This window comes from Pagrus major, chromosome 16, assembly GCF_040436345.1.
Source record: "Pagrus major chromosome 16, Pma_NU_1.0".
In the NCBI taxonomy this organism is placed as follows: domain Eukaryota; kingdom Metazoa; phylum Chordata; class Actinopteri; order Spariformes; family Sparidae; genus Pagrus; species Pagrus major.
The window spans coordinates 3,326,203-3,341,243 of NC_133230.1; the positions used below are offsets into that span (position 1 = coordinate 3,326,203).

General features: G+C 43.1%; 1 protein-coding gene and 3 non-coding genes across 5 annotated transcripts; 2 read left to right on the forward strand and 2 right to left on the reverse strand.

Annotated features, from left to right (window-relative positions):
- Nucleotides 1-3,699: 3,699 nt before the first annotated feature.
- On the reverse strand, nt 3,700-11,627 carry LOC141011195 (tumor necrosis factor alpha-induced protein 2-like). Of its 2 annotated transcripts, none has more exons than XM_073484447.1 (12): nt 11,510-11,627; nt 8,617-8,778; nt 7,557-8,196; nt 6,762-6,873; nt 6,542-6,664; nt 5,793-5,887; nt 5,602-5,694; nt 5,373-5,499; nt 5,158-5,277; nt 4,894-5,049; nt 4,683-4,804; nt 3,700-4,182 (listed from the first exon to the last, which is right to left on the reverse strand). In XM_073484447.1, exons 1-12 carry the CDS (start codon nt 11,559-11,561, stop codon nt 4,035-4,037), a joined length of 1,950 nt encoding a protein of 649 aa, XP_073340548.1. In that variant the 5' UTR covers nt 11,562-11,627; the 3' UTR covers nt 3,700-4,034. The 2 variants fall into 2 exon arrangements, with proteins under 2 accessions (XP_073340548.1, XP_073340549.1); XM_073484448.1 differs by lacking the exon at nt 11,510-11,627 and adding an exon at nt 9,593-9,603.
- A 1,817-nt stretch (nt 11,628-13,444) lies between these two features.
- Nucleotides 13,445-13,651, forward strand: LOC141011344 (small nucleolar RNA U3). The gene has a single exon (XR_012180313.1). It is a non-coding gene; the product is annotated as a small nucleolar RNA U3 (small nucleolar RNA).
- A 360-nt stretch (nt 13,652-14,011) lies between these two features.
- Nucleotides 14,012-14,218, reverse strand: LOC141011248 (small nucleolar RNA U3). The gene has a single exon (XR_012180221.1). It is a non-coding gene; the product is annotated as a small nucleolar RNA U3 (small nucleolar RNA).
- Nucleotides 14,219-14,804: 586 nt separating this feature from the next.
- Nucleotides 14,805-15,011, forward strand: LOC141011320 (small nucleolar RNA U3). The gene has a single exon (XR_012180291.1). It is a non-coding gene; the product is annotated as a small nucleolar RNA U3 (small nucleolar RNA).
- Nucleotides 15,012-15,041: the final 30 nt, after the last annotated feature.

Genomic DNA, 15,041 nt, shown 5'->3' on the forward strand with positions numbered 1-15,041 from the left:
CAACCTGGCCTAAAATTTAAACACTTACTGCTCTTGATAGTATTTCCATAATCCTCAATAACTCTTCTCACCATCAGATTAAAGATATCCTGTCTGCTGCGTTAATAAAGTTTTTTAACCTGTTTCCGAGCCGAAAACGACATCTGATCCAATAATTTCTGTACACGTCGTATTGCAACTTAAGAAAAGCCTTAAAAATCGTCTTTTCTTACGCTGAAAACTGGATATTTTGTGATCCAGATGTTCAGATGAGTCTTTGGGGACTCTGGAAATACCTTCAGACCTTCTGCTTCAAATAAAATGGTGACACACGAGCGGCACAAACCAGGACGATCAGAAGACATTTAAACATTTCTGTGATGCCACGTCGCTTCCTGATGTTGTCACAGTTCCCACAAATCCCTGATTTTCCTTCGAGCTCGATCTTTAAGTCTTGTAACTCTAAAACTGTTTTGAGTTGGAGGAAAACTTAAGTGAATTTGTGGCGCTGTTGAGGTTTTTATAACAAATTGAAGTCGTGTTTCTTTAAACACTTTTATTATTTCGCCGAAGCATGAAGTGTTTTTGTGAATTTAAGATTTGTGACGCAGAAATCTCAACTCAGCGTCCTCTAACACGCTTTTAAATGGACCTTGAGACAAGACTTTGCATGCTCGACCTCCAATCTGTCCAGTCGTTGACACTATGTGCTACATTTTCGCTGAGATTACCAAGTATGATTGGCTCCACGATAATTAGAGACATCTGTGAGTCTTCCCTGTTTTTTTTCGCAGCTCGAAGAAAGAAACTTCAGGTGGTTTAACGGAGCACAGAGCGGGTCGTATCGACGTTTTTTTGTGATTTAAACTTGTCGTATCCGCCACCTCCACCTCCACTTTGTGACATAAAGTTTATTTTTATACGCTGCTCACCTAAGAATTTAAAAAATAAATCACATGTAGTCGTTTGGTTTCGAGGCTTTCGGACCAGAGACGGAGGAGGATGGAGAGGTTTTTATGTGTCGATGTTGTCTCGGAGGTGTTTTTTTTTTTTGTACGTTCGCACCAACAACACTGTTCTTCCATCGTAGAGCTGTTTGTTATGAAGTCGGATGAGACGGCTGCACGGTTAGCAGACGATAATGATCAAAAAACACATTATTTCCTGGATTTCATGTTAAAAATGATCCTTTAAGTGAATGAATCTGAGTAAAGACTGTTAGATTCACCGTGCAGCCGCCTCACACCGTCCCGTTTGTACGTGAACGTTGAGTTTTTATGTTGTAAGTGTGCACGACGTGTGATCGTCACCAAGTCACGACTCAGCCAGTGTTTGTACCTGCACTTTATGCCCGCCTTGATTACATCCTTTTTATCCCTCCGCTGCATTTATTACGCTGAAGATACTCTGCTACACCCCTCTGTTGGATTATTCTGTTGAGAATAAAATCAAGTGTTTATACATCTGCGGTGTCGTTTGTGTCATTTGGGAGCCGAAGACGTCTTTAATGACGTCAGTCCAGACGAACTGATGGAGACGATGTTACAGCAACACTTAATAATTGTTGATTTTATTTAGTATTTTACTGTTTGTAACCCTCGTTTACCAAAAGTTCTTGTTGTTTAAATGCACAAACATTTGCTTTTTCTTTCACAAAGCAACAGGAAGTCGATGGACAGACTCTAAAACAAGAAAAGTAAAAGTTGTTTGTATGTTTTATAAATCTTGACCTGATGTTTCAGACGTTTACACAACGTTAACAGTGAAGACTCGTAGCTAAGTTAAGTGTGAGTTTCTAAAACAATAAGATTTTATGTTTGTTGACAGTCTAATGACGAAATCTTAATGTTTTTATGCAGTTACACGTTTACTTTTAGTTTGTTCACAGTCGTTTGCTTTGTGTATTTAAGGCACGACAACCATCAGTTCTTCATTGGGTCGGTTCTCGTCTCTTTCTGTCAGCAGTGACATGAATAAACTTCAGTATGATCCAATGAAAAGTCGGTGTTCGGCTTCATCGTTTCACCACTAGATGGAGACCAACACCATCTTAACCAAGACGGGACTCAAAGAGAAAAAAGCTCCACACCACCGACAGAAAACAGATCCCAGAGCAGTGGATCTCAATCTGGAGGAGGGGTCAGAGGTCAAGAGATGATTAAAGGAGTAAGATGACATCATTTATATTAAAATATTTGTTCATGTTTCTCGTAATACTGGAAACTTTTACCTCTTCAGGCCTAAAAAATACTTACTTGACCTTCCTTGACCCTGTGTTGGCTGCTACATGTCTGCAAAGAAGAAACAATTTCATTCACATTCAGCTTTCGCAACCAAATAAAGATTGAAACTGATGATAAAACTCGAAACAATCAGGCTGATGGACCCCAGCCGGTGATTCAGACACCTTGGCAGAGGAAGACGTAGCAGCATCGTCTCTGTGTCGGCGTCTCTCGGCAGGAAAGCACCGTGGATTTCCACCTACGAGCTTCCAGTCAGTGCTCAGCCTGCTGATTTACCACCAAAGGCTTTAACGAGCGTCTCTTCCCTTCACTTCCTCTCGCTTTTCCAAGGGGAACATGTAGCTCTGACCTCCGTCTTCCTGAGCACATCCTCCCTCTCATCATACCAAACGCTACACAAACACAGACAGATACTTTGAGGAAATATACTAGATGCCGACAGAAAAACTGCAGCACAGACTTGCATCCTTCCTCGCGCCTCGAGTAGCTACAGAAATAATAAACTGGAAACACATCGGCTCGTTGCGTTCGGCCTGTATTCCCACACGTGGCGCTCGATTTCCCGCAATTGTTCGTTCGGGGCCGTTAGTCGTCTTTGAACTCAGCCGGTCTTTTAACGCTCCCCTGGTGAAGTGTGAAACTCTTCAGACAGATTCACTCTTCAGATGTCTTTCTTGAGCTCATTGTTGTTTTGAGCCGTGCTGGGGGAACGGTTAGCTCGGGGGATAACTCAAAAACTATTTTTTCGGTGGCGTACTGTGAGATTTGGTACATTTATTCCATTTATTTATTAAAAGTTTGAACATTCACGGTCGCCAGAGGATGCTCAGAGGTGATACCCTGAGTTTTCCTTTAGCATCGCCACCACGAGGTTGACATTTGTTAAATACTGTGGCGATCCTTTAACTTTCCCTTGCTCCTTCCTTTCCTGTCCAAAACTAAAAACATTCCCATCAGCCTCAGCTGTTTGGTGCTAATCCCCAAATCTCAACAGGCTAACACACTAAACCTGAAGATTTAATGTGCTTTAAAATAAAAAATTAAGTTATTTATTTGGTTGGTTGTGGCCTGAATCACACACATGATGTCTGTCAATCAAAAAAGATCATTTTCCATCTTGAGAAAGTCTGAAAGAGCTGCTTTCACAGGACTGCAGGTGTCAACATGAGCAGATTTATTGTGATTTTCATCTTTTTTAGGACCTTTTCAGGCGGCCATGTTGGTGTTGGTGACATGAGACGCAGATCTACATGATATTTTACGATCTTAACCACAAAAAGCAACTTTACTGACTTGAAAAATTATCTTTTTCATTCACAAACATCATCAGTTTTTCTGATTAAGGTCCCTGATCCTGCACTGTCGGTTCATGTTCAGCATTTAAAGTCAACTAGAAATCATTGTTTCCGTCTTCGTGATGATAATACAACTTTAAAATGTAGCGCTCGGCAAAAATGAACCCTCAGATCACACTTCAGACGTTTCACCAGATTTATTTTAAAAAACTTAACTTACATTTAAAACTTTCTGTACATCACATAACATATAAAAGTATAAAATTACAGCTTGATCTCTTTATTGCACCTTAAGTATGAACACTGATTTCATATTTTAAAGAAATTTACACTATCACACACACACACACAAGTAGAAAGCAGCTTATTAACCAGCAACAAGGTGAACTGAATATTTAAACATTCATACAGCAACGACGACGCGTAGTTCATCGCTTCACAGTCGGTCTGCAGGCGACCGACCCATCGCACTGACACAACAACACACGGTACTGTACGATCCAGCAGTTTGTGCGGCTCATTTGACCTGAACTGTGCAGAAGAACGGACGGTTGCTGCTGCAGCCGGTGACCTCCAGCGCCTCCACCAGGGTCTCTTTGACGGCTTTCCTGTTCGCCCTCGAGAAGTTCGTCTTGAGCTTGAGCAGAGCTGAAACATGTTTGGCACTGAGGAGGGGGAAGAAGGCAAGAAAACAACTTCAGCTTCTTTACTACAGCAGAAAAAGTAATAAAGTACAGGCTCAGAGTATCAGAGTAGAGCGTCTCCCGTCTGAGGGACGTTACTGAAGACTGTAAAAGTTAAAGGTACAAGTAACGAGCCTGTCTTGAGAGTGTGAGGAGGAGGAAGTTCAGGTATTTGTGCTGCTCCTCTAGTTTCTAACCTTTGTATCTGACTTGCAGCACTCGTGTTAGTTTCAGCAGCGTCTGCTTTTAGCTCATAATCTCATCCTGCTGCCAGGAAACATCTGACCATATTTTCTCTTCCTGTTGTCCCTCAGCTCTCTCCCTCTCTCTGAAATGTGGGTCTGTTTATGCTCGTCCTGCAGTCGTGTAAACCGTGATGCTATCCCGTCCTCATCAGGTCCATTACGCTTGAGACAACAGACGTAAACGAGGACGTCTGTGGAAAATACCCTGTAAATATTTGTCTTAAAGTTTAAAGTCACCTGAGGTCGGGGAAAGCAGTCCCCAGTGATACGACCTCCATCTGCACGGAGGCGCAGTCTTGGAGTTTCAGCACTTCTGCAATCTTGATCAGGATTTCCTTCAGCCACTCCTCCTTTGATCCCTGCGGAGACACAACAGTTAATCATCTACCCACGCCACATTTCCCTGAATCACTCATTAATCCGTCAGTTCAGCGACACACCCACTCACCATGCTGAAGAATAACTCGTGCAGGCTCTCTGCGTCGTTCTTCACGGTGTCGAAGGCCTTCAGCTGCAGATCCCGGTCCTTCAGCTTCACTTCGCCCTTCAGGAGCCTCTTCACGTATTCTGCGGTCACTTCCTGGTGCAGCTGGCCAATCAGCTTCTGCAATTAAGCCAATCAACCAATCAGAAAACTCTTAAGTTGTTGTAAACTTTGAGTTGTTTAATCCAACACATTTAAGTTAAATCATGACCTCCTTCTTCAGTTTACCTGCTGGCTGGCGTCGGTCAGACCCTGAAGATCATGAAGCTCTTCTTTGATGCTGTCCAGCAGCTTCTCGAACGCCTTCTTATTCAGCCAGTCGCTGGTTCCCAACTTGCGATACTGCGACTGTGCGAAGTACAAACACGATGCATGAGACACGAAACACTTCCATCCACAGTCAACTCAACATATGTTAGTAAGACACATGCAGATAAACGTACCTTCAGGGCGTCGTGCACGGGTTTTAATAAAAACGCGTGGCCGGTTTGTTTCATCTCCTCCAGAACAAGCACACATGTTGTCTGAACTTCCTCCGGGAACAGATGACTCTTCTTCTGGACGACGTCGCTGCACAAACACCAGAGAAGTTCACGTTAGCTCACAGAGGTCTCATCATCATCATCATCGTCGTCTCATCGCACCACAAAAGTTTAAAAGTCAGAAACGCACCTGAACTGTTCGATGCAGCCCAGATTGGCCTTGATGAACGAGCAGCTGTTCGGTTTGTTTTGCTTCATGATGTCGTTGTGGAAGCTCCTGAACCTGCAGGAGTCGAGTGAAAACTTTAATAGTGTCGTTGTTGTGAAGTATAAAGACAAAAAAAGTGATATTATTCAGAAGAAAATCTTTTTTTTTTTTACCTTTGCATGAACTCTGTCAGTGGGCACGTGATGCTCTGGGCTTTGGGCAGGTCTCCAACAATCTTTGCAGCTGCCGTCACCATGCCGTAGAGTAGCTAAAGACAGGAAGAGGAAACAGTCGATGAAAGCACGTAAAAATCACTGTGAAGAGCGAGAAAACATTCCCCGTGTGAAATATGTGTCAGCTTTCTTCAGACGCAAGATGAAAAGCCACGTTAACTCGACTTTTTACCACCGTGACCTTGATCTGAAGGTGAAGTTAATCTTTACAGTTTGTTTTCTTCTCCGGTTTGGCTTTAATTAATATGTGAAACAGCCTGGAAAATATTTTGGAGAACACTTCCTGGATTAAAAAATGATAGAGGGAGACGAGGTGAACACTGTTTTACTCGTGACTCGACAAAAATCATGTCGTCTATCTTCGTTTATCGTCACGGTATTGTCATGTCAGACCTTCATCTGGAGTTTTCTCTCTTGCTGCTTATTTAACCATCCAGTAGTTACGATCACGATCATTCATTTGCAGTTGTGTCCAATCTCCTCTCTCTTTTAGCTCCGTTTTTGGTCTCCACCACCTCCTGAGGGGAAATATCTGCCTCTTTAGCTGCTAAACGCTACGCTATGTTCACCAGCTAGTCTCTAACTGTGTCTGTCTCTTGTTTGCTGCTGACCAGGTGTTGGATTTTTTTGTTTTTACATTGTTATGATTGTAGCCGCTTTCACATCATGTCGTCTTCTTGATCGTGTACCTGAATGACGTCGTAGGCCACGGGACTGGCGAAGCAGCCGTCCTCTCTCGTCGGCTCCTCTCCTTTGATCCACTTCTCCTTCGCTTCCTCCAGGACACGGCCGACGTAAGTCGTCAGCTCATCCTGAAAAAAAAAACGACATGCAGCCGTCACTTACAACATTCAGACTTTAATACACAGCTTCTGTTTTTTAGCTTCTGAACCAGGCAGCTCAGGTTACCTGCTGTTTGCTCAGGAACTGTTCCTCCAGAGGTTCAAGTAAGTCTTTCGACAGCAGCTTTCCCAACGCCGCACCGTCGATCTCGCAGGCGAGCTCCGGCTTTTGAAGGATCCTGACGCACAGAACAGAACTTTTATTATTAACGCCTCAAGACAAACATCTCACTTTCCCGTAAACCGCTTGCCTCATTAACTGGTTTGTGAGCATCGAGCCTCATCCGTCTTTTCATTGCATTGCTTTCTGAGTTATTGTGGATTTGTGCCACTCCTGCAACGGATTTCAAAACTTTATAGACACTTGCACAATTTCAGGGCGAGCTGCTTCCTCCAACAATCAACCAGAGCGGTTGAGTGATGCTTCTTCTTTCATGTAACTGGTTTCACATAATAAAATCATGCAGGACAGACTTTAGGTGACGATGGGGAGACAGATTTTAGTCTTTTGGATGCTCTAGAAGTGGAGTTGGATCTCTAAAGCTGCAACTAATGCTCATTTTCATTGTTGATTGATCTTTTTGGTCCACAAAATGTGAGGAAATGTCAAGATGACGTCCTCAAATGTCTTGTTTTGTCCACAACCCAAAGACATTCAGTTTACTGTCTCAGAGGAGGAAAGAAACCAGAACATATCCACATTAGAGGAGCTGAAAACCCTTTTTTTTTTTGGACAGTGCTGGACAGAGGATGGACTTACGGGTCAACACTCTGACAGATAACACCTGTTGCTCCCGGGATAAAAATACACCGGCACAGAACAGAAACATGAGGCGCTGATGTCTTCAAAGTCACGACTTACCCTGGATAAAACTCGTTCACCCAGCGCAGGAGGAACTTGCAGTCCTTGTCGTCCAGAACAAACTCTGCAATCTTCCTGAGCCTGGTGCTGAGGTTTTGGTGGTACAACCTGGCGTAAAAGTTACAGATGTCCAGCTCGGGTGGGTAGCAGATTTTCAACACCTCCGCCACCCACAGCAGATCCTCCTTCAGCTGCCTGCACAGGCTGTAAATGTCCGCCTGGATGGACGACAGGTTCCCGTCAGGTGATGGCGTTGAGGGGTTGTCCATGCGCTGCTCCACCAAGCTGCAAAGCTTCTCATCGTGGAGCTTCTTCCAGCATCTGGGCCTCCAGGCCGGTGGTGTCCGGGTCCTCTGTTTCCACCGCAGGTCTTGTTCCACCTCTTGGTTGATGGCCTTCACAGCAGACGTCAGAGCCTCTGTGCTGATCTCTCCCGGGATGAGTGATAGCTCCAGCGTCCACAGCACTTGGCCTTCAAGGTCTCTGTAGTCGACGGCAAGCTTGTCTACTTCTTCCTCGTGATGTACGAGCGTCTCTGCTTCCGTTATCTCCCCGAACAGACGCTCCTCTCTCTGAATCAGCATCTGGCTGGCCTCGCTCCAGAGTCGTGCCTCGAGCGTCTGCTGAAATGTGAGGATCTCTGCGGAGGAGAGGGAAAGAGCAGGCCTCGTTTTACAATGTCGCAGATGTTTACAATAAAATGAGTCATCCACACTTCCTGGAACGACGAGAGGAAAACTCTTTAGTTTGCTGTAAAGTCCCAGAGACTAAGAGACTCTTCAATCAGTTAAGATGCAGCAATCCTTGAGTTTTAAGCTTTTTTTCTGTCACATACGTGTAAAACTCTTGTCAAACATAAAGTCACTTGCTGTCACATGTGTGTAGAAGATAGTTTATGTCTTCCTGCCATGTTTTCCTGTAGGGAAGTGATATGATGGGCTCCAGTCGTGTTTATCTGGGTCACATTATTTCAGTCAGAAGTTGACTTAATGCCATCTTGCAATAATATATATAATAAAGTTACTGTAAGACTTCAGCTCAGCGTTAGCCGCTAACTGACCTTTCTGAGGCTCCTCCTCTGCTGGTGGGTGTTGTCCATCAGTGGTGGCGGCGTTGTTGTTCACACCCGTGTTTCCGGCCTGACCTCTGTGGCCTCGAAAAAACCTGACGTTACGGAGCCGCATCGTTATCCAAGTGGAGCAACGGGACCAACGGGAACACACTGTGGAGACACGAAACCGACCAGAAGTTAGTGACAAGAGATTTAATGTGTGTTACGTTAAGTTTAGTAACTTTGAGCACAAAGTTAAGTTATTTGGCTCATCAACATTGTCAGGAAAGGACTCAGACAGATGTGAAATGTCATAAAAATACCAAAATACACTTTAACATATCACTTGCTCACCTAACATTACATTTATTTAATTTAAGTTAGCTATTTTTCAATGTCAATTATGTATCTTAATACCTACACAAGGTATTTTCTCATATTTTATAAAAAGACATAACTTAATTCCTGTGCTATTTTCAAAATAAAGGCCCAGTTAACATTTGTTTTTAGTTTTTTGAGCTGTAAGACAACATTAACTATGCTTTTACTCAACAAACAAACAAATAACTACCATCACAACACACATTTACAGAGGAGAGCAACCTAAAAGCCAAAAGTCCAGATGTACCACATCAGCATCGTCCTCATCAGAGGATACTGTAGTTTTAAAAGTGGTTATTTCATGAATAACACCAAGTACGGAAGAGGATGAGGGCCAAACGTGAAAAACATAGTTGAGTGCTGAGAAAAAGTCACAAGTAAAAGCCGCATGAAGACAAATTTAATGAATGATAACAATCACACGATAAAATTAATTCACTTCTTTCTTTAACAGCAGAAAAAACACATCCCAGAGGTGAGACACAAAAGGAAATCTCTCCTGTCCCGACATGTCAAACGTCCCTGATGATAAACACACAATTAATTAATCGGTCCGGACATGCAGATAAACGTCTGTATCGTCCGTGTGTGAGCTGTTACTCACCCTGACCTCTGAGTCGCTGCTCTGTTGGAAAACACTGCAGCTGCTCTGAGTCAGGGGTGGTTTTTAAAGGGGGTGACAGGCTCCTCCTGCTGCCTCCCTCCTCCCTCCTCCCTCCCGAACCCCCGAGGGTTGGAAAGTCCACACACACACACACACACACACACACACACACACACACACACACTTGAGCTGTCCCTTTTTTAGAAACACCAGCGCTGAGGCAACATCGGTCCCTCGCCTTTCTTTGGTTGAGAGTGAAATATCTCGACAACGATTTAAAGGACTGTGTGTCAACGTACTTCGATGTGAAGAAAGTTTGTTTTCATCATGTGTCAAACTGCTTCTGTTATTATTTCCCCCAGTTGATCGATCGATCAATCATTCGGTCTGTCAAACATCAGAAAACTGTGAAAATTGCCCGTCACGGTCTCCTGGAGCCCAAAGATATTTAATTTACGATAGTTTTACAACAAAGAAATCATCAAATGTTCAGTATTTCTGCTTAGAAATGGACCTAAATGATTAAAAGTTCATCAGAAAAGCTGCAGATAAGTTTAATTGATAAGCATCACAACCTCCAGGGGCCGCTAAGAGTCCTCGACAGAGAAACAACAGCATAGTTTGTTTGTTAACACTTTAAATGGGCCTCGTTTGTCTTTATCTGATACCTCTTGTGGTCATGTGAATAACGGCGAGGACACCCGATGTCCGACCTCCTGTCAGCTTTGTTTTTCTGAACCGTGGCCACGACCCTTTTGACATCTCCAACGAGTGGTTTCGCAGCAACGTAACCATCGTTAACCATCGTTAACCACAGAGGGCGCAGATGAGGAAATGCTCGGTTTAGATGCCACTGACAAACAAGACTGTTGTTAAGATTGGTCAGGTTGGAGCTCAGAGAGGAAATAACACCCACAGACTCTGATCATGGTGTCTTTTCTCAAACAAGCCTCGTTTTCTTCTCTTTTCTTGGACTTTCTTGTCCCTTTGTGTGAATATAAACATTTCTGGAGCTTCACAGCAAAACAGCACTACAGCTTTTTCTCCAAAACAACTGAAGTGTGTTGTTTTAAAAGTTATTCACACTCTTTATAAGCTGCTAAGCTAAAAGCGCTAGCCCGTACCCCGATCGATTGTGCAAAAACATGTCCAAAAGACGTCTCTTCAACGTTCACTTGTGATGTTCAGGATTCAAAATGAAAGTTTTTTCAATCTTTTCAGCCTCAGTAGCAGACGTTAGGCAGGACAACGCTCCAAGGTTAGATGATAAAGTGGTACATTTCATGCAGACGACTGAGGTTGAGGCAAAAACTTTCATTTTGAACCAAGAAGTTCTTCAGACGTCTGTAATTAAAGTTGACAAGAAGCCTAAAATTACACTGTTTGGCCTCTCATAGGTTCAGGAGACTTGGATTTTATGTTTTTGTTTTGTTTTTACATTTTAAAACAAGACGCCATCTTATGGGTCATGTGGGCGCCACGTTTTGAAAAGGCAGAAAAAGATTGCGTGGAATAAAACAAGGTGATATTTCTGGTTCTGCTGCATCGATTTCCATAATTTGTTTCCCCAACAGTGTTACAGGAGCATAAATCCAGACCTGCAGCCTACATTACCCTCAATGCAACGTGCACGCAGCTTCTTCTAGAGCCACAAAAGGCTTTATACTACCTTTTTCACCTATGCACCTATCCTTTAACAAGAGCTAATGTTATATTTTTCTTAGTGTGCATGATAAAGGCAACTTTTTATAAAGATTTCACACAGAATTATAACGACACAACATTTTTATACACGTAAAACGTGTATATAAATGTGAACCATCACTCTTCTGGTCAATATTAACATCTGACATCCATAAATCCTGCTGATAACTTCAACTGCTGAATGATGTCGTATTAAAATCAGTTTCTTTTTACCTTCTCTTCTCCACAATGTGCACGAAAAACAGCTACGAAGCATCGAACTCATCGCTCCCGGAGGCTGCAGGACTCATAGGTGTGTGAAGTTCATCCGTTTTCTGCAGCAGGTTGATGAACCGCCGAGCAGTCGATCACATGCACACTGAACTTTTGATGTCAGGATGTTGGTTAAGTGACGCGAGTAGAAAGTTTCCTCTGCTTTCCATTTATGTAAATACTGCATCTATACGCATTTCCTCTGAGAACCCACTCTGAAGGTGTGAGAAACAGTTCAAAAACAGTATGAAACTTGTCTCACACTGAGGGAAAGATGTTACTTTAGAGGCAAAATCCTAAAACGGAGGAATGAAATCAACGTCAGCTTTCTGTCAGGGTTTAATTTCAAACCAGATTAATCAAAAGCTTTTACATTTTAAAAGCTCTTACGAAGGTGCAAACCTCTTAAAACTACAAATAAATCTGGGGAAACAGTTTCACTTCTCTAGAAAACAGAGAAGAGAGTTCAGGTTTAAATTTGTTTTTGCGCTGTTGTGGCCGATACTTTTATTTTTAATATGTTAAAGCCACGCAACAGCGTCGCACTTCACCTTTATAATAAGCAGCGTTGTTTCCAGCACTTGACTTACAGCAGAAGTTTAATGTTATCCTTTAATGTCATTGCTCCCTAAAAGAGAGAGTTAAAGTCTGATCTGATAGATGTGACCCAACCTGTACCACTTTTATATCAGTGTGTGTGTCATGATGTGGTTAGCGTCACTTAGCTTAGCATGAAGAGTGAGGTGAATGTTTAATTATGTTTGTTTAATGCATCCAAGCTGTGTGCCGGTACAAAACCCGAACTGAGGGTCCGCTCTTGCAAGCAAACTAGCTTTTTCTGAGATGTCAGTGGTTGTAAAATGAGGCCCAACGTCTCAACTTTCATGCTTAAGACACACTTTTGGTTTTTAGGTGGATTTGCAGACCAGAACTGCTCATCCATCCACCGAAAAGGCCCTCTGAGGAGTGTCTCCAGCTGTGTCACAACAAGAGTTTGAGGGTTTTTACATGTTTATCACAGATTCTCTCGAGGTCTCGTCGGTTCACACGAGAGGCAGTTTGCATTTGAAAGCGTTTCTTGCGGTTCGTTTCACTTCCAAAATGTCACAAGCAGCGTCTTGGCCACTCTGAAATCTCCACCACTGTGAAGCCAAATGAAAAGTGAAAGTGTCTCGACCGTTTGCCGCTTAAAAATTTGCATCAGCACCAAATGATAAACGACAGCAGACGTCCACGTGAAAACCGCCACAACGACCGCAGGTAGAAACGGTGGAAACGTTTTATAACCAAGGAAGCGTTTACAGGAAATGAGGCGTTCATCGTCTGCTCCCGCCAGCTCCAGATGTTTTCTGTCTTAACAAAGGCCGGGGCAGCTCAGTTTATCCCCCATTTAAGGCTCTCTGAACCAGAAGTGAGCACTGAAGAAGCTGCAAGACTACTTCTGCAAGAATCATGTTTAATTCTCGATTTTGAGAAGTACAGGCGTTGTGTCATAATGGACCGGCAGAGTGATATACAGTAAATACACAATGACCGTGTGTGTGTGTGTTCGCTCATTGGACGATTTCCTGTTTGGCACAATGAAGGGAAGAGAGTACTCGATGAATAATGTTCTCCATATCCGCCTCGAAAAGTCTCATGGACAAGTCATGCTCAAGGATTTTATCTGAAAAGTCTGAATCAGTTTATTTTGTAAAAATGGGAAAACCTTAAAAAATGTACAGTGTGTGTCACACAATCATTGTTCATGCTTTGTAGCCACGGATGACACAAATATTTCTTGCATTGGGAAATTTTTTTGGCTGCAGGAGGAGTGTCTCTGATCCACAGGAGGTCACCAGGACCAGAAGAGCTCGTCTCCAGACATGAGACCCCGAGAAACATCCAGAACAAACCAAGACTTTACTTTCAGGGATCATTTCTTTAGTTGCTGACTTGAGGAATGTGTTTCTACAGAGTTTGGTCTCGCTGCCCACGATGAAGAGTTCAGATGTTTCCTTCAGAGCAGGAAACTGGTGGGAAGACGTTGTTTCTTCTCCACTGTTGAAGATTGTTCAGAGTTTCTGGATGAAGCTCTGATGGAGGAAACATGATCTGAGTGGAGCTTTTTATACTGTTTAATATAAAACTTTATATTTAAATTTTTAGCTGCTGCAGAAATGTTGAACTTGTCAGGTTTTTGCTCACAAAAAGAGCTAATTCAACCTGAGCAGAGGTCTGATCAGACACAGTCGTTACAAACACCTGTGCAGGACCTGTAAAGACCCGCCCACACAGGTGTTTTCACTCAGTGTTGTCTGATCAGACCTCCTCTCAGGACGTCTCCTCCTTTCTTCTGCTGGTTCAGTTGCAGGATTTTAGAGACAGAGGTTAACTTCAACACAAACAGACGTCTGTTCCTGTTGTAATATGTGTTAAAAGACTTTAGAGATTAGTTTTTTCTTCTTTAAACAAGATCAGCAGTCCACTCAGATCATGTTTCCTCCATCAGAGCTTCATCCAGAAACTCTGAACAATCTTCAACAGTGGAGAAGAAACAAAGTCTTCCCACCAGTTTCCTGCTCTGAAGGAAACATCTGAACTCTTCATCGTGGGCAGCGAGACCAAACTCTGTAGAAACACATTCCTCAAGTCAGCAACTAAAGAAATGATCCCTGAAAGTAAAGTCTTGGTTTGTTCTGGATGTTTCTCAGGGTCTCATGTCTGGAGACGAGCTCTTCTGGTCCTGGTGACCTCCTGGGAATCAGAGACACTCCTCCTAGACACTCCGCCGTCCTTTTGTCATGAAGGTTCAAGATCAATATAAGTTTGATGTTTGTAGATTTGGAAATTAAGCTGCAATTTTGTGCCGAAACAGGATTCAGAGTTTCTGTTTGGTGTCTGAACTTCAGGTGAACAACTTCAGTCGGTGCAAGAAGATTAATTTAAAGAAACTGGACCTGTGAGGTGAAAATAACAACAAGTTTGTTTCCATCCATCTGCAGAAGTCGTGTGTGTGTCTGAGGTGGAAAAGTTGAAGATACAATAAAAACAAAATGTGATGGAGATGTTTTCCACCGTGTGACTGGAGCCCATTAATCACATCACCTCGTTGTGTCTTCTTCTTCTGATGTGATCTATAAGCACCTGACTGGAGGATTACTAACACTGACTGTGTTGATGGAGGAGGAGGAGTGTCTCTGATCCACAGGAGGTCACCAGGACCAGAAGAGCTCATCTCCAGACATGAGACCCTGAGAAACACCCGGAACAAACCAAGACTTTACTTTCAGGGATCATTTCTTTAGTTGCTGACTTGAGGAATGTGTTTCTACAGAGTTTGGTCTCGCTGCCCACGATGAAGAGCTCAGATGTTTCCTTCAGAGCAGGAAACTGGTGGGAAGACTTTGTTTCTTCTCCACTGTTGAAGATTGTTCAGAGTTTCTGGATGAAGCTCTGATGGAGGAAACATGATCTGAGTGGACTGTTCAATGTCTCGTTAAAAAGAAAAGGA

Coding starts and splice junctions, on each gene's coding strand:
- LOC141011195 (XM_073484447.1), bottom strand. CDS start 11,561: ATGAGTTCGATGCTTCGTAGCTGTTTTTCGTGCACATTGTGGAGAAGA. Junction 4,805..4,893: donor ACGAGTTATTCTTCAGCATG/GTGAGTGGGTGT, acceptor GTGTCTCCGCAG/GGATCAAAGGAGGAGTGGCT. Junction 4,183..4,682: donor ACTGCTTTCCCCGACCTCAG/GTGACTTTAAAC, acceptor CCCCCTCCTCAG/TGCCAAACATGTTTCAGCTC.